This window comes from Erpetoichthys calabaricus, chromosome 3 (genome assembly GCF_900747795.2).
Source record: "Erpetoichthys calabaricus chromosome 3, fErpCal1.3, whole genome shotgun sequence".
Taxonomy (NCBI): domain Eukaryota; kingdom Metazoa; phylum Chordata; class Cladistia; order Polypteriformes; family Polypteridae; genus Erpetoichthys; species Erpetoichthys calabaricus.
Window position 1 is genome coordinate 111,802,918 of NC_041396.2, and position 21,877 is coordinate 111,824,794.

Consider the following 21,877-nt stretch of genomic DNA (forward strand, 5'->3'; position numbering starts at 1 on the left):
GCGCCTGAGTCCATCTATGTGTCATTGGTTATAATTCTGTACCTTAATAATAAAGCAGCTGCAGCTAAAAATTCTACTAAATTATAATTATATTGATTCAATCAAATGATACTAACCAACAACTTAATTTTTTAATTTTACTTCCCTGCTCTTTCTCTTTGCTTAACAAAACGTTGGGCAATTGGAAGATATTGGGTTTAGCTAATAAACCTCCAGCCTTGAAATTAAACAGTGCAGCAGAAACGAAAAGAAAAAAATTAATCATAATTTACATGTTAAAAAATAAAAACCACACCAATCAGCAAACTGTCAATGACCCCAACAATTTACAAACCTTCAGGAATCTTGCCTTCCTATTACTCTGAATAAAAAAGAAAGACAGCATTGATTCTTGCAGGTTGAACCTGTACACTACATTGACATAATCACTTGAAGGCAGATTTAGATTGAATTTAGAATTCTCCAGGCACACAACCTGATACAATCAGAAAGAAAGTGGAAAACAAGAAACCCATATGAAATAACTTTTCAAATTCTGATTCAACTAAATACAACAAGAGGATAATGTAGTCCTGCGGTGGGTTGGCACCCTGCCCAGGATTGTTTCCTGCCTTGTGCCCTGTGTTGGCTGGGATTGGCTCCAGCAGACCCCCGTGACCCTGTTCGGATTCAGCGGGTTGGAAAATGGATGGATGGATGGATGGATGGATAATGTACTTAAAACGGATGCAAAATATCAAAGGACTAATTAACATGGAACTTTCATCACACATTAATGGCATTCAGAACTTGAAACAGATTAGCACAATGTATTTTTAAACAATGTTTCGAATATGAAACATTTTAATCTCGCTTATCTCAAAAAACTTTGGACAACATACAACATTCCCAGTCTTGCAGCAGAGACTACTGTGGTACTTAAAATCCATTTCAACATTTGAAAAAATATCATAAGTGCAATGAAGCGAATCCTGGGTTCTTATTATTAAGTGTAATGGTCTGACTCATTCTTGTCTATATGATTCCACTTTTAACTTTAAGCAAATGAAAAGGGAATAATTAATTGCAATATATCTTTCAAATGAATTTGAATACTTCATATTTTAAAACTTAAAAACTAACATTATTATCATAACATGCCTTAAGTATCTGAATAACACTGTACTGTCTAGTCAAGGGCAACTCCTACCCCTTACAAATAATACAGCAATAAAAAAATCAACATTTTCTTTTGCATTTCATCTGGTCTTTCAGAAACTCAAATATCATCTTGGTAATGTTGGTCTTCCCAAGGATATTGGATATATGTAATATAATAAAAAATGAAGCAGCTAAACGTTTCATCTTCTGCTCCGTTAATACTGACCAGGATATGGCTCTGTATTGTCTAAAGAACCAACCTAGAACTTGGAGAAAGGATAATTCATTTATGAAAATATGGAGGACTCCACCAGGTGGCAGTGCAAGACGACATCACGGTTAGAAAAAAAACTCCAGTTTCACAGCATTAAATGTGGAGGGAAGAAAGATGTTGAAGATAAAGATGCTTTACATTTGATGGTAATGCAACACATAAGATGGTATGTGCGACCTTTAAATGTATCACGTTATTATGATGGAGAATATGCAACGCTTGTATTGCCTATGCAATAAATGTATGAAGAAAAGCACTACTAAAATTTTTGCATGTCAGCATTTAAGTTTGATGATTTGCTTCACCACATCGAACCATTCATCAAACATTGAAGCATGCACATTAATCCTGATGGAGCTGCAATGCAACTTGCCATGATACTGTGTAATCTTGCAATACCCGAATCCACACTTCTTTTCTCTGACATTTTCCACTTTGCATGGGCATATCTGCTTCGAATATGATCCCATTTCATCTTGTACTTTTCCATATCCACTTTCAAAGAACTAGCGATTTATGGCCAGCTGTTCTGACAAACATGTCTGTCACTATGGAGAAGTTGATAGTAAACAACAATGCTGTCATGTACCAACTTGAACACACTGCACCCCCCCAATTTTTTGCTGATACTGACAGCATGCTCAGAGACCACATTAATAGAGCGCTGGGAACGTGTGGCAGCCAGGATGTGTGCACATAACCATTCTGAGCATGAAGTATAAACCTGCCTTAAGAGACTCTAAAGAACATAAACTGGGGCTTATTAAATAGTACTACAGTCAACTGGTAGCACAATGATTACTAGCGCCTAAGGAGCTCAGATGCACCTTAACAGAGGAGCAGCTCACCCAAAGACAAAAAGACCAAAGAACTGAAAAGCAAATAAAAGTATGGTGGGATGGTTTCAGATCTTGTCTGCCTCCATATAATGAGGAATGTTCAATCATATAATAAGGAATGGTCAATCACTTTTGAATAAGATGGATGAACTGTCACATCTCACGGCAAGTCATGACACATTCAGTACTGTAGCATTTTGAGTATTTAGGTGAAATGGCTTCAACTTCTTATTTTGGATAGAGTGGAAAAAAGGCAGGGGGACTGAATAACTATATGAATAAACAATGGTGTAAACAGGTGTATGTTACAATTAAACCTAAAATGTGCAATCCAGACATTCAAATTCTGGCTGTAGAAACTACTACAAAGACAGCTACATCATCGTGGTAAATGTTTTGATACACACGGTTACCAGCACTCTAATAATGAATCGTTCCAACCCTGAAATGGTGGCGATTTCAACCTGGAGAATTCTGAAAAGTGCACTGACAAACTTCAATTAGTATGTGTCACGTTCCATTCAAAGGCACAATCAGCTTGAACTGCTTTATTTAAATGGTAAATGCCTTTAAATGTAAATATATGGTACAACTGGGTAGATCAAACAACAACCTGTTCAGTCTTATTTCCACCTATAAGGTTATTAGATGGAGGTTTTTGTGTGTGTTTCAGGAGGTTGTTTTTTTTTTTTTTTTTTTAAATAATATTTTCTCTCAAGGGCACAAAGTGTTATTTATCTAAACTTAACTGCCTATCTATATTGCTTCAAAAGGGCTATGTGAATTGTAAAAGATGATTTTAATAATTACTTCAAATTTTTACCTTTGCTACAATATGCATAATTTTCACCATATTGTAGTATTACTACAAAGCAGTTAATACTCAGTGCAGAACTTTTACCATGTGATTACACTATCTCCAAGTGTACAGTTAAGAAAGTAAAAGCTTTAAAGTGATACAACTAAAGACACACTTTTAAAGAAGCATCAACAATTACAGTATACATTCAGTGTAAAAGAATCCATTGCAAAAATGTGATGACGATAGATTCACCTTAAAATACATTCTCCACGTATAATACATAAGGACTGAATGCTAGCAGAGCTATCAAAAATTTATGCAACAGGCACATGTTATTCTATGATTATCAATATGTAAGCTAAAATAAATTTCAGTGATGGCAAATTAGGGAAGTTTAATGAGGAGCTTTTGAGAATCACGCTTGGTCAAAGTAGAATTGGTCTTCTGGGAAAATAATTTCATTGCTTTACATTATCATAAGACTGGATATGTCTGCAAAAGGCGGTTTTTTTTTTTTTCAATCAAGCAGTTTATTTTACAGTTACCATACATGCTGTGCACATCAATTATATTCAGGTTTCATAAAAAGATTCAATAGCTTTGAGCTCAAAATAACCAAACTTGGATACAGTATCATGAGGCGGATTCCTGCTCTGATACATGAATAATCAGCAGAGCCAAATCATCACATGAAAGATTCATATAGGATGACTTAACTGCCTGCTTTTGTAGTGATATTTGTCAGGTCTCAAAATAATTTCCCAAACTGTAAATAGATTCAATACAGCCAGAAGCAGCCATATTATGAAATGCACAAAGTTTCTCTTAACATGTCAGTGAGGTACACAACTGACCAACTTTTTAAAAAATAGTTTAAAAAGAGTATGTGCCAGACATTGATTAAACACAGAATAATGCTCAACAGTCTAATAAGATTTCATTTTTACACAATTATAAAAACAAGCAGATGTCAATTATGCCAAATAACTGAACTATCACAATCTATGCATCATAAATCATCTTTTCACATGGCAAAAATAAATGACACTGACAAACACGCCTGGATATTATTGGCAAAAAAAATGTATATTGCAATATAATTTTCAAACAATTGATACTGAATAAGCTAGTGTATACTCATTATGGATAGCATCAACAGTCCATCTTACAGAGAACACTGCTTTGGACAGTGGTGCATCCTAGGGTTTACTCTTAGATCTTACAACTGGAACCACACCCATAATGTATGAGCACTAAGCTATCTAGGGGTTAATGATCTTTGCAAAAATGAGCACCTATGAAAATGATTTTACAATGTCTTCCCCACAACAGACAAGTCATTTTATTTTATATGGAATAGTTTATGTAGATAGATAGATAGATAGATAGATAGATAGATAGATAGATAGATAGATAGATAGATAGATAGATAGATAGATACTTTATTAATCCCAATGGGAAATTCACAATCAGGGAAGGAATCCACATAAAATAAAGTGGTAGGAGTGATCAATAAATAAAAATAGAAAAATAAAAGTAGAAAAGTACACATACATATACAGTCATACACGGAGCTGCTGAAAAGGCTGCCACTCACGGCGGCGCCGGATGCATCAAACAGAGGTGGCACAAAAAAGCACTACTAAAATTAAAGATGTTACAGAAAATACCCCACAAGCAGTAAAGGCAGTAGTTTGGCAGAGTACTCCAGAAAAGCAAAAATATTCAATTTGCTTTTGATTACAATACAATAAAAAGCATTTGTTGTTATTTCCACTTGGTTCAGTAACAAATAGGAACAATACAGTAAATGGCAGAACTGGCACCATAAATTACAGTACAAAAGTACAATTTTCAAAAAGAGTTTTTCACCAAAGAACAAGTTTGATCAGACTGCTCCAGAAACAGTTACATAGCCGGTCTCCACTTAATTATGCTTTAATGTGCACTCTATATGATTCTAGCATCTAGAGTTTGGAGGATGTCGACATCAGGGTTCTACAACAGATGTGACTACAACAGATGTCACCAAAAGGAAGCGATGAAAGCCCTAGGTTGCAGTAATATAAAAGAAGGCCATTCTCTTTAACTTTTAAGAATGTATATCCCTGAGGGCCCTCAGAAACAGATATTCATAACAGAACTGTCAAGATTTCCTTAAATGGTTAATTTGCTTTAGTCTTGGTCATCTACTGAAAACATAATTCCTTCACAAATCCATCACTTTTATGAGCCAGCTTAAACCAGTACCGAAACAACAAGAATGCTTACACAGTGTGAGCCTAAAAGAAGTACCACATTTCAAACGTTTATTCTACAAAAATGCTACAAGATAAAATAAATTTCATTAAGACACAAGAAAGGGTATACAAAAAAGATTTTTGATGAAAATGCCTTTCTAAAAGTGTAATAGAAATGCCATTTCAGAGGACTTCATGAAATGTTTTTTTTATTACCTTAGACAACACTAACATAACCACAGCTTCCAAGATGTATATTACTGATGTGTTTCTGCATTTACAATTCTTGTTTATATTTGCTGTTTATTTCTATAAATTAACAAACACATTTAAAGAATACTTTTGACAGACTGTGCTAACTTGCACAGGCATATTGACTTTATTATAACCAATCACTACTGGTTATGTCCAAACAAAATTACCATTAGAAGCATCCTCTGCATGCTGGAAATAAGAAAAGAAGAACTGCCTGGGGTTGGATTGGCCTTGAAACCACGCAATGTATAATACATAATAGAACCGGAATGTGCCCCACCAGCCCAAAAGTCATCCAGCCATTATCTATAACTGCTGTTTCCTGTAGACAACTGTAAGGAGCCAGCACACAGGCAGGAATTCTAAATCATAAAAAAATATTTTACTGAATAGGTACACTTGGAAAGTGCAGTATGGCAAAACCAAGAAAGAAGATATAAAAAAGATAAATACGAGAAATGTCTGTGTATTTGGTTTTTAATATTTTATCAGCTAAAATGTTTATGCAATTCATATGTAAAGCTCCCAAATGCACTCCACTGAGCAACAACCCTGCTCTAAATACATTTATTAACTTACAAATAAAAAATACAATCAGAAACAATAATAATAATAATAATATCTATTGTTAAAAGGACAAATCTCCAATTAAAGTTCAATGTCACACAGACAGTACACAATAAAATAATTTTTTGCATGTCTGACCAACATACAACATGTCACTACTCTCCGAGGCATTTGAAAACGATTTATTAGGTAATATCAGCACACAAATAAAGAAACACTTAATACCCACAAAGAATAAACCTTGCCTGAAAATGAAAAATCTAAGCAATTTTTGTCATTGCAATGAATTTAAGGTTAAAATGGAAATAGAAAAATATGATTTAAATAAAAGAAAAAAATAAACTGTTCTACAGAGTTCTGATTAACTGTTTTAAAATAAAAAGCCATAGTTAATAAAACACAAATTAATACACATTTCCTGTTCAATAATTAAAATTGTTTTAATTGCTGAATATTAACTATTTTTACAGAAGTGACTGATCTTGTCCTCATCAAACTCGAGACAGAAAACAGTCCTCAACAAGACATCAGTACATCACAGCACTCGCTTACATACAAGCTGAGAAAGAACAGTATCCATGAAGTAAATTGGAAGAACTGATCAATAAATGCTAAACTGACACAAGAATTCATCACTCTCTAAAGGTCAAAGCCATGTAAAATGAAGATGACAATGCAAAAGCCAAAGGTTCTGGCAAATAATATAAATGCAAGATGACCCAGGTGTCTCATTGCTTCTACAGACTTCATGAGCAGTTCACACCATATTGACAATGGGTAACATATTCAAGCACTTGAGATTAAAAGACTACCAAATACAAGTTACAAGAACAAGTTAAAATGTTCTCTCTTGCATCACATGCTCAAGTCACTGCTTACCTTGCAATTTACCACATTTTAAAACTGCAAATTAGAGCACTTAGTCAGACAGATGGTCCAACAAACTCAACCCTGTCTTAATTTTATCCTTGATTACCAATCTGATGTCTACTCGGAATCACATAATTCTTATGCAGACACCCCCCACTGACACAGCAAGTTAACATACACGCGTTTTGCATTTTTTGCCTTTTATAGATCTAATCCATAGGGCACATGTTACTGTCTTTTGTATTAGTATTCTCGCCATTTTAAAAGTACTAAAATTTAGTCACATGAAACTGAAACAAGTTTGATCTCTATTTACTGATATGTTAAAGGAGACGTATAAATCTGTTATCTTCAAATAATAAAGCATATCTTGCTACAAGTCTATACAGAGTTCACCACCCCAGTGCATCAGAGTTAAGTATCATTCTTAGCTAAGAATAATGTCAGCTTGTAAGAAAGTTCTTTTGCATTTTCCATATTTGTGGGAAAGACTAGAAACATGGCTGTAATGCTGAACCATTTAAGTGGTTAGGAAAAAGAAAAAAAACTTACTACAGGTCAAATCCCGATATAGGGAATACCAAAGTAACGAAACTTTCAGAATAACGAATACTTTTCGTTGACCCAGATAAACGTTCATACAACACCATGTTAAATGGATTTCATTGTAAATTTCAGTACAATAACATTTTTTTCGATCAAAAATGGCCCCTGAAGATTATAATACAATGCAAAAAATACTTATTGCCCATCTATACTTTTGCCGAGTCTCAAGAAATCTGCAACAGGCTGTCTCTTTCTTTTTAGACCAAAGTAGTCTGTTGTGAAATTTCCGGTCTCGGCAAGGGTCAGTGAGAGTGTAGGCACGACATCATACACATAGTCGAATTCTGAGTCAGTGCTCCATCAAGCGTCCACATGGGTGCTTGTGTCGTGTGCGGATACTGTACTGTTACAAGTTTCACTGCGTTTCTCAAAGCTTTCTTTGCAATGAACAAAAAAAGTGAGAAACGGTGTCGGTTTACGCTGAAAGAGAAATTAACAATCCTGGAAAAAATTGATTCCAGAATGAAAAAAATGACATGGTGAAAGTATTCAGAATCACGCCTACAGAGCAACAGAGCTGTCCTTGCACCACTGCCATTAGAGATAGCTAATCACCAGCAACCCAGGTCGCAACAGTATATGTATTTTCCTCATATTCGTTATAATTAAATATTTTTATGGTCCCATTAATTTCGTTACAATGGGATTCCACCTGTAATCAATTCTAAAACACTGCTGATGGTTTTCAAATAATAGCAGCATGTTGGTACAGTGGTTATGGCTTGGGCTTAACAGATTCAGCATCCTGGGTACAGCTACTGTGAATTTTGCAAATTCCCCTTTATATCTATGTGGGTTTTTCTCACAAAATAAGAAAATATCAGCATGTTAACTAATGCTCTTAATTCACAGTAAGTGAGCAGTGGACTTGCATGGCATATAGAGGTGCTTCCTGCCTTACGCCCAATACTGCGTGATAAACTCCAGCCCCCTGCAACCCTCAACTGGATTAAGTGGGTTTGAGAATGTCATGCTGTTATAGTCATTGCTATTATCGGTTACTGAACCACTTTAATAATGGTGACAGACAAAGCATCAGACCATTGTATATTTAAATGGAAAGTATGGACACCAACATGTGTTGTATGTTACAGTAAGATGTATAGACTTTACTTATTTCAAGAGACTGTGGATCCCCCAAAGTCAGTTTTATCCAGAAATGTTAATGAGCTTTTGCTTTCTTTCTTATGTTGCCAACCATTCACATCTTGTCATACCATAATTAATTTTATAGTCTAAACTAGACCATTACTGTTAAAGTTGATTTAAACATGCTAGATTGTTGACTATGCAGAATGTCTCCCCATGTCTGCATGGGTCCTCCTCAAACATTTGTGTTTATGTACATAAAAGTTGTATAGTTAATGTTTTATTAACATTTTTATTTTTTATTATCTTTAGCAAAAACCAGTATATAGGGAAATAAATTGGACTTAACGAACAGTTTTGCATTTAAAAAAAAAAATTAATATCAGATCAAGGATTAAGACACCTGCTACGTATATTTCAATGCACTGGGGCAATTGTACTTGTGTATGTTTTTACTTTAGCAAAACACCAGTACCGAACTAATCTACCCTGTACTGTACAAGTATAGTTGAACATATGTTCTCAAAGCCAAAGGAAACCAAGCAGTGAGCTACATTTCTATTTAGTAATGTTAAAAGTACAGTATGTAATAAAAATGTTATCAGAGTACTGTCAAAAACAGAAATTAAAAAACACTACAAGATGGTCAAATATGTATGATTGCACGAGACAACAGCAAAACCATACTAAATATACTATTCCCAAATGGCTAAACATCATCCACAATATGCCAAAGCCAAGATGCTGAAATTTAATGTTTCTTTACTTTATTTTTGCCCAAATTCTATCTTCTCTAACTTCATTGCTAATTGCAGGTTGGGGATAGATATAATAAGTAAGGCCATTAAAAACATTGTGTACTTTTACCCCTCTAGAATGACATATTTGATGATTTGTTTACACTTGACGTTTGCCTTGATCATTTCTTTACTTTTTAATATATTTTGTGTATCTATTAAATAAAGCCAAATACTGTATAACATACACAGACACAAAACAAAGTTTCTATACAGCCACATTATTCTTTTCTGACAAACCACTAATGATGTGTTTTATCAGTTAAATTTTAATTTTTACCTTTACAAATTCTCACATTGTACAGAATTAGTGGCAACAATTCATTTTAAATATGACCTCTGCCAGAACAACATCCCTAAAACCTCATGGACCACACTGGACTTTTTCTTAAGTAAACTGAACCGTTCAAGCAGAAAGTTGGCTCATATCGAGAGAAAGACAAACAAACGTCCAGACCACACAAGAGGTCACTCTAAGACAGCATCATTTCTTTTTTCTTTTTTTATAGCTCTACCCACTTTTTGTTCACGGACAAATGTTGAACAAAAGAATTACACAGAATGTCCAAGAAGCAACAAAACAAACAAACAGGGCTCACTGTCAAAGTGTGGGACCGACTATTCCACATCCCCACCTTGCCTATAATGAGCCTTTCTTTAACCTTTGCTCATATCCATCTCTTGACAAGTCTGGTCTTTTGACTACCAATTGTGAAATTGCAGTTTCTTCCACTCAGCTTGTAACTCAACTAGTTTTTGTCTGACTGTGTAAAGTTTACTTGTCAGTTGTTGTTCTACAACCCTACTACTTAGAACTCTTCAACATATCCAAAAAGCAGCTATGTAGAGCAATTACTAATTCACCTTGCAAAACTCAAAAACAAAATACAGTCACACAAGCAGTTCTTAGAGAAAAGTTAAGAAAGTCAACTTATAGTGATAATTCTGTACTTCAAGTTAAAATATCCATGCAGAGAATATTCAAAACAGTTAGTACAGGAGCTACTGTTTACTGATCCACACATACTGTAGTTCTCAAACTCCAGGCTCCAATCACAACAATTGATCAACACTGCATAAGTCAGAGATATGAAAGTTTAACAGGAAAAACATGATGTCATAAATACTCTTGGAGTTATTTTGATATTTAAAATGGCAAAGTTATGCACACCCCTGCCTTAGGTCTGTATGGATTATTCTCATGCTACTTCAGCTTCTTCCCACATCTCAAATTAGACTGACTAGTGAGTCTAACCAGAGTGTATGTGCAATTTTCAGTCTTGCAATCAATTCTTGAAAATCACCCAATGACCTGTAATTGTTTTTTATCTTTTGCCCAAGAAACTCTCCCCAAATAATAACTGGAATATCCAGCTCTAGAAAATGTATGAATTGATGTTGGAAATGTGTAAATATTATTTGCTACTAATAATTGGCAGACATCTTTATAAGGTGAATACAAACTGAACATCACAACTAAGTAATTAAAAATTACAATGTTTACAACAGAACAGCAGGTAACACTTTAGATTAATAGATGCATTAGACAGATAGTACCTAATCACATACTTTAAAGTAACAAGACATTTTTCATTTGGTGTTACTAACAATTATAAAGAATCTCTATAAAGTGCTTATGCAATGAGGCTGAACAAAATGACCGGATCTCATACTTCAGGATAACGCTTGCAAATCCTTAATTAAAGCCTAATAAGTTCAAATGAAGCTCTCATGTTCACTAGTAATTTTACCAACATACAGCAAGCTCTTAATATGCCACCTTGCACAGATTAATAACTAACACTTTTATAAGTATTAAGACCAAAAGAGGCCTTTGTTAAGGTCTTTATTACATAATAGTTTGTGACTAATAGGTGCATTGTTAGTAGTATCCTGCTACTGAAATAAACATTTAAAGAAGAACTTAGACTGTTAGTAGAAATACCCAAGGTCAATAAAGAACATCAAAAAATATAATAATGTAGGGCAAAAAAATGTGTCTGCTTAACAATGGAAACCTAAATTAACACAGTTCTGCAGGACTTGATGGATGGGCTGAAAAGAGGAAAAAATATTTGTTCAACTCAACAATCCGTAGAACTGGGGTACGATATTCCATTGATAAGCTCAGATGGATAGATATTATTTACACCAGGAGCCCATTAAGAAACAATTAATCGATAACGTCACGCTGACCATCTGTCATTACTTTGAGAGAGTTGTCACAAGGATGTAATATTTCAAATACACACACACACACACACACACGAGGGGTTGATTAATGTCTACGGCATATAATGGGGTCGAACAGTGTCGGTCGACATCTGATTGCGTGTCCTCAGCGAACCTTCAGCTGTTCATCTAAAAGTAGAGCAGTCCTACTTTTATTATTGCGCAGACTGATCAGTAGACTGAAGGTTTACCGCACATAAAAAGGCCAGAGGATCCATCATCCGCTTCTGGGAATGCATCGAGCCAAAGCCTCCGACGACTTCTTAGGCTTTGATCGGAGAACCCCATAACCCCCAACCCCCTCTTCCATATTTCCCTTGAGATCGCCACAAATAAGTTAAGACAGCGATCCGGCTCATGATTGACTGACAGCGACATCCCCGTGCCATATGGCCAGTTAACTTAAGGCAGCACATTACGGTGTTCAAGGAAACCCGGCTACGTTACCTCACGAAAGCACACAATCGGCGATATGCAAACTCACCCCAGTCCAAAAATTCGAGCACATTTTTCTCTCTCCTGAGAGGGGAGCCGCTGCATTCATCGTAGAGACAAATGAGGACATCCAGCAGAGTCTCCACGCTGAGGCACTGGCCGTTAGATTGCGCCGGGCCATCCAGAATCAGCTGCTCCAGCTTCTTCAAGCGAACCTCGCCCGACATTATGAGGGTATCGCGGGGCGAGACAGGATTTAAAACGACAATAATAAAAGTAGATGCGTTGTTAAAAAAAATAATAAAAAAATGACAAACCAACAACCACTATTCGCTGGTTGGCGTTCGTGTGAACCTTCCTGTCATGCAGTCCAAAATGCGGAGGTCGGTGGATGGGGGGAAATAACGATGAACGAGCGAACACGGCGACTATTCCGTCATGTGTGCGTCCCCTCTGTGGACGGCGAAAACTCCCCAGCAGCCCAAATGCCGAGCAACATTCCGAAAAGCGTTATTCCCCTTCTCATGGAGCTTCGCTTCTCTTCCGACTCACGAGCCCGATCCCTTTAAACAGGCAGCCCATCCATGCTTGTCTGTAATCCTTCCGATTTTACCGTTCAGCGAAGAACACAAGCGCATAACCTCTCCTCATCTGCTCGAAAACCGCATCCGTGGCAAAATCTTCAATTTAACATTGAAAAAGACATAAAAAAGGTGAAGCCACTCCTTGGTTAAGTGCACTGGACAGAAAAGAGCCCCCCTCTCATTCCATCTTTTATTTCCTCTGCTTCCCGACGCTAATAACGGCTGCGCATGCCGTCTCCTTCCGCCGTGCTCCCTCGGCCAGTCCTACTGTGCCCATGGGCTCATTCGCCAGCTGCTCCGCATCCTCCTCTCCTTGTGCCCTCTGGAAGCCACCGCCGCTCGCTCTGCTGGTGCTGGTGCTGCTGCTGCTGTCTCACGAAGGGTTGCTGCGGGCAAAGCTGAGATCAACATGGCGGCCGGGAGCAGCAGCTGCTACACCAGGGGCTGCAGGGATACTGGGGGACTGGAGGGATGCGCGGACAGGGCAGCGAGGGGGCGGGGGAGAGAGATGATGGAGCTATCGGGAAAAGCACACTTGCGCGGCGTTGCCCTGCCCAAATTGGAAGTTAATCTAACTCTTGTTACGCTATCTACAGGGGAGGTCAGGGTGTCAGATAGGCACCCTGAGATCTAACGAAGAGCAGCGTGACCTGCAGGATTTAACCCCCTCTCCGACATACCTGTGTCTTAAAGGTATTTCTTTAAAAATATGTGCTACTATACGTGCAACGGGAAATGTGATAAAGGTGCCATATAAAGTAAAGATCCGTAATGGATGCCATTACTAGCATTCCTCGATTTTGCATTCTACAAATTACGGTAGGCTAGAGCTACCAAAATACCTGTTTTCATTCTGCTAGATCTCTCCTCTTTCTTTGACACATTCAACTGCCTGATCCTCCTTGAGCCACACTCCAAAACCGACCTTGGCATTACATATACTGTCATTTAGGTGGTGTGAATCCTACATCTTGGGCAGATCCTTCCTTGTGTCATGGTGTGGAGGAATGTCAGGGTTTCACTAGGCATATACAGGGGTGCCCCAAGAAACAGTGCTGGGGCCTCGCCTCTTTTCTCTATACTGTACACTATCTTACTAGACCCTGTCATCCAGTTCCATGATTGTTCCTGCCAGTGCAATGCTGATCATAAACAACTGTGCCTGTCACTTCCTACAGAGAATCACACGGTATTAGCTAGACTCGAGTCTCTGTATGCCTCACTGATATTGAAGCCTGATTGAAGGAACACCATCTTCAGCTCAAACTAGCAATGATAGGTTTTCTTGTTTCCCAATCATTAATTACCAACACCCGTGGAGTCTGTACACAACCTTGGGTGGTAATGGAGGACAAGCTGTCCATCAGGGACCATATTACTACAGTCTTTTGGCCTTGCAGATTCACTATATACAATATCCACAAGAACAGATTTTATCTGACCGAGTATGCAGCACAACACCTATTCCAGGCTATTGTCTTGTCACAACTGGACAACTGCAGCTTTCTGCTGGCAGGAATACCAATATATATCATCAACATGCTGCAGATGGGGTGGCACGGTGGCGCAGTGGGTAGCGCTGCTGCCTCGCAGTTGGGAGACCTGGGGACCTGGGTTCGCTTCCCGGGTCCTCCCTGCGTGGAGTTTGCATGTTCTCCCCGTGTCTGCGTGGGTTTCCTCCGGGCGCTCCGGTTTCCTCCCACAGTCCAAAGACATGCAGGTTAGGTGGATTGGCAATTCTAAATTGGCCCTATTGTGTGCTTGGTGTGTGGGTGTGTTTGTGTGTGTCCTGCGGTGGGTTGGCACCCTGCCCAGGATTGGTTCCCTGCCTTGTGCCCTGTGTTGGCTGGGATTGGCTCCGGCAGACCCCCGTGACCCTGTGTTCGGATTCAGCGGGTTGGAAAATAGATGGATGGATGGATGTATGTATAGTTGTAGAATAAAATGTGAATCCATGTCAAAGATGACCCCTGTAAGTGATATTGGAGACAAGTGGAACTATTACTGTAAAGTTTTGCCCAAAATATCTTGATATGGACAAGCAGGTTAGGATAATTCCCAAGCAAACGCCTGGTCAGGAAGTGGTTTAAACCTTCATTATTCCTTCCAGTTTCTGTGCACACTTCAGATATACAAAGGCAAAAACCTATCAGGAGGTAGAAGCCTACCTTAGATGGAGTTATCCATCTATCACAGCATCCACTTATGTGCATACCCTTACTTGCATTGGAACAGTATGGGATCATCAGTCAACATAACACACACTTCTTAGGATTTTGGGAGAAAAACGTGGAGCACCTAAATAAAACAAATACACACATACAGACAGACAGACAGTGACTGGACCAGCCCATACAGTGCTGACATGTAAGACAACAGAGCTAACTACTCTGGTTATCTGAAGGGGTGGATTGATGCACAGTATATTTAGTCAGTATCTCACCATCTGGTTTTTGGATGTAAAGAGTAAATTGGATCACCCAAAGTAATCCTCCAATTTCTGGAATTGTGAGGTAGACCAGTAACTAACCTTCTCTTAATTTATTACTCTGTATTTTTTTCCAAGCATTTCTCATGCATTTTAATTTATGCTACATGGGGGTGACATGGTAGCACAATGGATATCACTGCCTCCTTGTTTATCCAGTATCCAGGGGTTTGAGAATGGTATGTTATGTTATCTAACATATGTTAGGTCAACTGACAATTCTAAATTGGGTTTGTGTGGTGGCATGTGGATGAAACTAGTGATGGACTGATGCTCTGTTAGGGGTTTGTTTCCTGCTGCCAGGATCGGCTCCTGTCCTTCACAATCCTGACTTGGATTAAACTGGTTTTAAAAGTTATGTTAAATAATTATATGCAATAAATTGGTACAAATGCTGGTTCCTAAATTTTTCATTGCTGCCAAGTTAGGCATCAGCTTCCACAAACTATAATGACATTAAATGGGTCTTTAAATGAATATTAATACCCTTTCAGTTTCCTTTGAGCCTCAACAACCACATATTTGAATATGCTAGATATGTTTAAAGTAGCTTTAACAAAAGTTAAAGAAATTTTGTCTTCCCCAAGATGGTCATGGAAGACATTGCACCACTTTCTCCCTTAAACAGACAGCATTCTGGGTCTGGGGTGGTGATGAAAGGCTGACTCATTTATTTCTAGTTCTAGATTCCTTCTCCTGCCAGGAAACGTAAACTGAAGCTAAAAAACAAATGCGGCTTTACTGAAGTTCATTCTTACACAGTATCTTTCCTTGTTATGAAAAAGTTGAACTTCTATTTTAATATACCTACCCTCTGTGCTACAGTATATCACAAACTTGTTTTTCAGTAATGCAACTTATGATGATGATTATTGTAAAAGTCAGTCAGTCATTGTCCAACCCGCTATATCCCAACACAGGGTCGCAGCGGTCTGCTGGAGCCAATCCCAGCCAGCACAGGGCGCAAGGCAGGAACAAACCCCAGGCAGGGTGCCAGCCCACCACAGGGCACACACACACACCAAGCACACACTATGGACAATTTAGGATCGCCAATGCACCTAACATGCATGCATGTCTCTGGACCATGGGAGGAAACCAGAGCACCCAGAGGAACCCCACGCAGACACGGGGAGAACATGCAAACTCCACACAAGGAGGACCCGGGAAACGAACCCAGGTCTCCTTACTGCGAGGCAGCAGCCCTACCACTGAGCCACCATGCTGGCCTTGTTGTAAATGTATTAAATAAAATTGCACTCATTCACTTTATATATTGAAAGACAACTAAACAAGTTTTAAGTAGAATTCTTTCCATTTCTTTGTTTTATTTGCAAGGCTGCATTGAATGATGCCAGTCCATAAGCATTCTATATCACAAACATACACATAAGCACAAAAGCCACACAGACATAAAAATGGAATTTCACACAGACATAAAAAAGGTGTTTGTTGTACATCACTGATCTGAAAAAGGTTGTTTTTAGCTAGTCATGTCTTACTTACACCAGTAGCTTTGAGTCATCTGCTTTTTCCCAGGCACAGGAAGGGTTTATTTCGGTCCAGTAGGGGAGTACATAGGAAGAATGTTGAAATTCACACAACACCTGAATATAGTGCTCACTTTGCACCAGCCCTACTCAAAATGTGATTTGCATTTATATAAGACATGAAGATATCTTTTTACTTTGAACTCTTCCCTCAGGGCTAGCCATCTTGGTCATCATAATAGCAAAGTAACATCAAAGCATAAGCCTTTATTTTACATACATTTGTCTCACCCACTCTCTTAGACATCTTGGTGTGGTTGCCATAGGAGACCATGATGTCAGGTCCCTGGAGGTAAAATATCCATTTATATTTTCTGCCCCTTCAACATTTTCCCCCGTTTAAGCTGTTGACTAATTTCATAGGTTGTGACTGGCCATTTCCTGCTTCTAGCAGAAGGTTGTCTCATTGTAAGACATCTTTGCCATGGCTCTGTCATGGTATTGCAGGCTGTGATCAACTGCTTTCAGCAATAGTATCCTCTGTTGTAGGGCAACATTGCCTTTGAGTAACTGACTCTCAGGGTTGCAGACCCCTACCACACTAAATACACCTTTTGAGTTATTTGTATCATAGTTCGTGATTTCTTGTCCTCTGTTTCTAGCAGGTATGCCTCCAACCATGAGGTACCACCAATATAGCTACATTTAACTTCATTGTGAACAGTTGGAGTTATTCTATTTTTCTGACAACTATGGCTAATTTTCTTTTTATGTAGGGTTTATGGACCCAGTGGCTACCAGACTTTGTGCTTCTCCCTCAGCCTCCATTAAAGAGTTAGCCTCTTCCATTATCAACTCAGCATGATGTCAATTTTTCTAAATGTATAATGTCAATTTCTTCCTCTTTGTTTTAGAGTGTGGCCTCAACCTGCTTCAGCCATGAAGTGATTGTCCCTTTTGTAGTTATAGGTGCAACCTCACCTTCTGTTAGTAAGAGTATGTATGCTATCCTCTTCCTTCATGAGAAAAAGAAATGTAATTTTCCCTCTGTTCTGACATGCTGTCCTCAGCTTCAGTAATTAACAAAAGTTTTTCTTCTGCATGAACTGCATAATGTTGCACTGTGCTTTTGCTAGAGATCCATCTTTATTCCCCATTACTACATCTTGTTCTCCACTTTTGGAAGTTTTATCTGTTAATGAGCTCCTAAAGTTTGTGTGATTTCTTTATATTTTCACACATAAATATGTGTGGATTTTTATATAAGTACATAAGTGCTTGAATAGATCAAACAGTATTTGTCATTTCAATGTAGTGTTGTCACCTTTTTAGCTTTGAGTTTCATTAGTTGTGCCGTACTATAACATCTGAGGGCAGCCACTCACTGTCACAATTATGGAGCTTTCAACTGTTTACCTTGGCCTAAAGGTAGTTTCTGTAATGCATGTAGCTTTTTCTACTCGTTTACATAGGCAACCTCTAATCTTTTGCAGAGCAATTTGTTCTTCTTTGCTTCATACAGACAGAAAGTCCTTATTGCTTTTGCTCCTAAAGACAATATTTTCTCTGTAGTTGGATTCATCCAATTACTACTGTTATGTATAATACTGTGGAAATTCATGTGATCATTGGGCTATACTTGATTTCCAGTGGGAAACTTACTACAAATGATTATCAACAAAATAATGTACCTCTGTTAGGTTTGCGTCAAACACATCACATGGGTCAGGCCCCCAGAGGAGTTATGCTTCAACAAATCCTTTTAGCGACCCTGTAAAGGTGTACCAGTATCTCCCACCTTATCCAGCCATTACGTTAGTTGATGAATCTGATTTTTTTAAAGATGATATTCTCATGACTATTATGTTTCAGCCATTGCCACATTCCAGGCTCAAGTGTGTTTTCTTTTTTTTTTTTTTTTTACAGATTTTGTTGTTTTTTGACAATTAAATGGAATATTTTGTTATTAATTCTGTTTTGCTTTCATTTTGTCTTTATTGTATTTACACCGATCAGCAACAACATTAAAACCACTGACAAATGAAGTGAATAACATTATTTATCTTGTTACAGTGGCACATATAAAGGAGAGGGATATAGCAAGTGAACAATTTTTGAAGGTGACATGTTGAAAGCAGGAAAAATGAGCAAGAGAAAGGATCTGAGTGACTTTGACGAGGGCCAACTTGTGATGGCTAGACGACTGGGTCAGAGCATTTCCAGAACAGCAGGTCAGGTGGAATGGTCCTGGTATGCAGTGTTCAGTACCTTCTAAAACTGGTCCAAGGAAGGATCACTGGTGAATTAGCTACAGGGTCATGTGCGCCCAAGACTTATTGATATGCATGGTGAGCGAAGACTAGCCCTTCTGGTCTGATCTCACAGAAGAGCTGCTGTAGCAAAAATTGCTGAAAAACATAATGCCATGAGAGAACACATTTCGAATACACCGTACATCACAGCTTGCTGCGTATGGAACTATGTAGCTGCAGTGTGCCCATTCCGGTCCCTGTCCACCTCCAATAGTGTTTTCAATGGGCATGTGAGCATCAGAACTGAACCTTAGAGCAATGGAAGAAGGTGGCCTAATCTGATTAATCAAGTTTTCTTGTGGACAGCTGGGTGTGTGTGCATCATTTACCTGGGAAATAGTTGGAAGAAGGATGCACTATGGGAAGAACGCAAGCCAGCAAAAGCAGTGTGATGCTCTGGCATTTGTATGGATGTTACTTTGACCCATATCACCTACCTAAAGATTGTTGCAGACCAAGTATACTCCATCATGGCAGTGGTATTCCCTGAAGGTAGTGGCCTTCTTCAACAGGATAATGTGCCCTATTATACTGCAAAAGTTTGAGAAACATAACAAAGAGTTCAAAGTGTTGACTTGGTCTGTAAATTCCCCAAATCTCAGTCTAGTCAAGCATCTGTAGGATGTGCTAAAAAAACAAGTTTGATTCATGGAAGCCTCACCTTGCAACTTATGGGACTTAAACGATCTGCTACTAAAATCTTGTTGGCAGACACCACAGGACACATTCAGAGGTCTTGAGGAGTCTATGCCTCAACAGGTCAGAGATTTTTTTTGCTGCACGAGGAGGCCTATTCAATATTAAGTAGGTGGTTTTAATGTTGTGGCTGATTAGTGTATGTTATATTGTAATGTTTAGTCATTATTTTATATTTTTCTATTATGTTAAGTTTCATTGTTTTAGTTTTGTTTATCTGCCCTGTCTTTGTTATGTTGAACTAAAGGAGACCACTTGATTAGGCAGATGGGGTACTATTTATCTGCGGTGGGTTGGCACCCTGCCCGGGATTGGTTTCTGCCTTGTGCCCTGTGTTGGCTGGGATTGGCTCCAGCAGACCCCCGTGACCCTGTGTTCGTATTCAGCGGGTTGGAAAACACAGGGCGCAAGGCAGGAAACAAACCCTGGGCAGGGCGCCAGCCCACCACAGGGCGCGCACACACACACACACACACACACACACACCAAGCACAAGGGACAATTTAGAATCGCCAATGCACCTTACCTGCTTGTCTTTGGACTGTGGGAGGAAACCAGAGTACCCAGGGGAAATCCACGCAAACACGGGGAGAACATGCAAATTCCACACAGGGAGGACCCAGGAAGTGAACCCGGGTCTCCTAACTGCGAGGCAGCAGCGCTACCCACTGCGCCACTGTGATCCATTTTTGAATTCTTTAAAAAATATTTTAAATATTAAATAAACTTTGCTTTGCTTATATTGGGACCACATGTTTTTAAGGTTTTCCTCCTCTCCACCTTGATATTTAAAATTTTTAGCCTCACTTATGGGCCTGTTTAGGCAAGAAGTTTGCCATTTGAGTTTAAAGTTGGACAACTTAAAGACAGGCGTTTGGTGTGTGTGTTGAGGTCCGCTACCCTTTTTGTGCTTCATCATAGCAAGAATCATAATAACCACTTGAATGGATTCCTCTCAGTGAAATTCCATTTGCTTGCTTGTTTTTTTTTAGGTCTATCCTAGTCACTGACATTTTTAGAGGAGTAACAGTATCTGTGTTCTTCTGTGCTCCATAATTCTGTTTTGTGTTGTGTATTCCTCTGTTCCATACCCACATCATTTTAAGCAGTGTACTTTTCAGAATGGAATGGATCTCTCTTGTTATAAACATGCAGACTTCCTAGGGGTACCATGCATTAGATTGTCACAGCTCACAGATTGCTTCAAAGATAATGTGTAAAATAATGTCCTTTCCTTCTGGTTTTCTAATGTTGCAAACTTGTGGCCCGATAAAGGAAAATGACAGTCAAGTACATCTAGACATAATCTGACAGTGTGACATGTATATTCTAATCCAGGAAGGCTGGAAGGGGAAACTTTAGAGCAGGATTTTTAGCTGGGAGTAAAAAGGAACTTTTGATTTATAGTGTTCTGATTATTACATTAAATTAAGTTATGCAGAGAGATTTCAGCCAATCATACAGATACATTATTTGGATGCATAGTTGATGATGAGTGTCAGTAGGGAGGTGCACCAAATATACTGATGGAAAAAGGAAACACAAAATTCTATGGAATGAGGAAACTATAGCTTGTGTACTTTCACAAAAAGTTGTCTATTTGTTTTAGCCCTCTGACCATCAATACATCTTGTGCAATGAGGCTTTACAACTTGCTAACCTATAAAAGCTTGTTAAGTGCACTGGCATCTAATGAGGTCCATGTAAAAGTCACACTTATAAAGGTCTTAACTCAAAGCTGTGAGATAGCTATTGGAATGCATTGGCATACACCAGAGCAGGGCTAACACCTTAGATTGACTTGTCTGACAGATCTGCCTCCCATACTACTGCTCAAACAACCTGGAAATTCCCTTATCAGTGACAGGATAGTCACGGACAGGTTCCATGTTGCTAGGTTAGAGAAAGATGACCAGTCAGATGCCTTTTGATAACACCTCCCAAAAAATATCTGATCCTACATCAGGACACTGCCACAGGCCACACACACTGCTGCATTGCTGCTGTGATTATAACTGTCCTGAAGAAAACTGGTGTGCAGGTGCTACCTTGGTTTGCCTTCACCTTAACTCCATACAGTACCTTTGGAATACTCTGCAGAAATGTGTCCTTCCATCTGCTAATGGACAGCAGTTTCATCAGATCCTTTTGAAGGTATGGG

At 38.5% G+C, this 21,877-nt stretch overlaps 1 protein-coding gene across 4 annotated transcripts in view; it reads right to left on the minus strand.

Moving 5' to 3' along the window:
• The window catches only part of LOC114648307 (serine/threonine-protein kinase MRCK alpha-like), a 571,032-nt gene extending 557,849 nt beyond the window's left edge, over positions 1-13,183 (minus strand). For 3 of the 4 annotated variants that reach the window (XM_051925532.1, XM_028797279.2, XM_028797281.2), the window contains exon 1: positions 12,196-13,182. In XM_051925532.1, the coding sequence (XP_051781492.1) occupies positions 12,196-12,373 (178 nt within the window). In that variant the 5' untranslated portion in view covers positions 12,374-13,182. Of the gene's footprint in view, positions 1-12,195 lie in introns of all 4 variants that reach the window. The other variant, XM_028797282.2, reaches the window with a different exon arrangement.
• Positions 13,184-21,877: the final 8,694 nt, after the last annotated feature.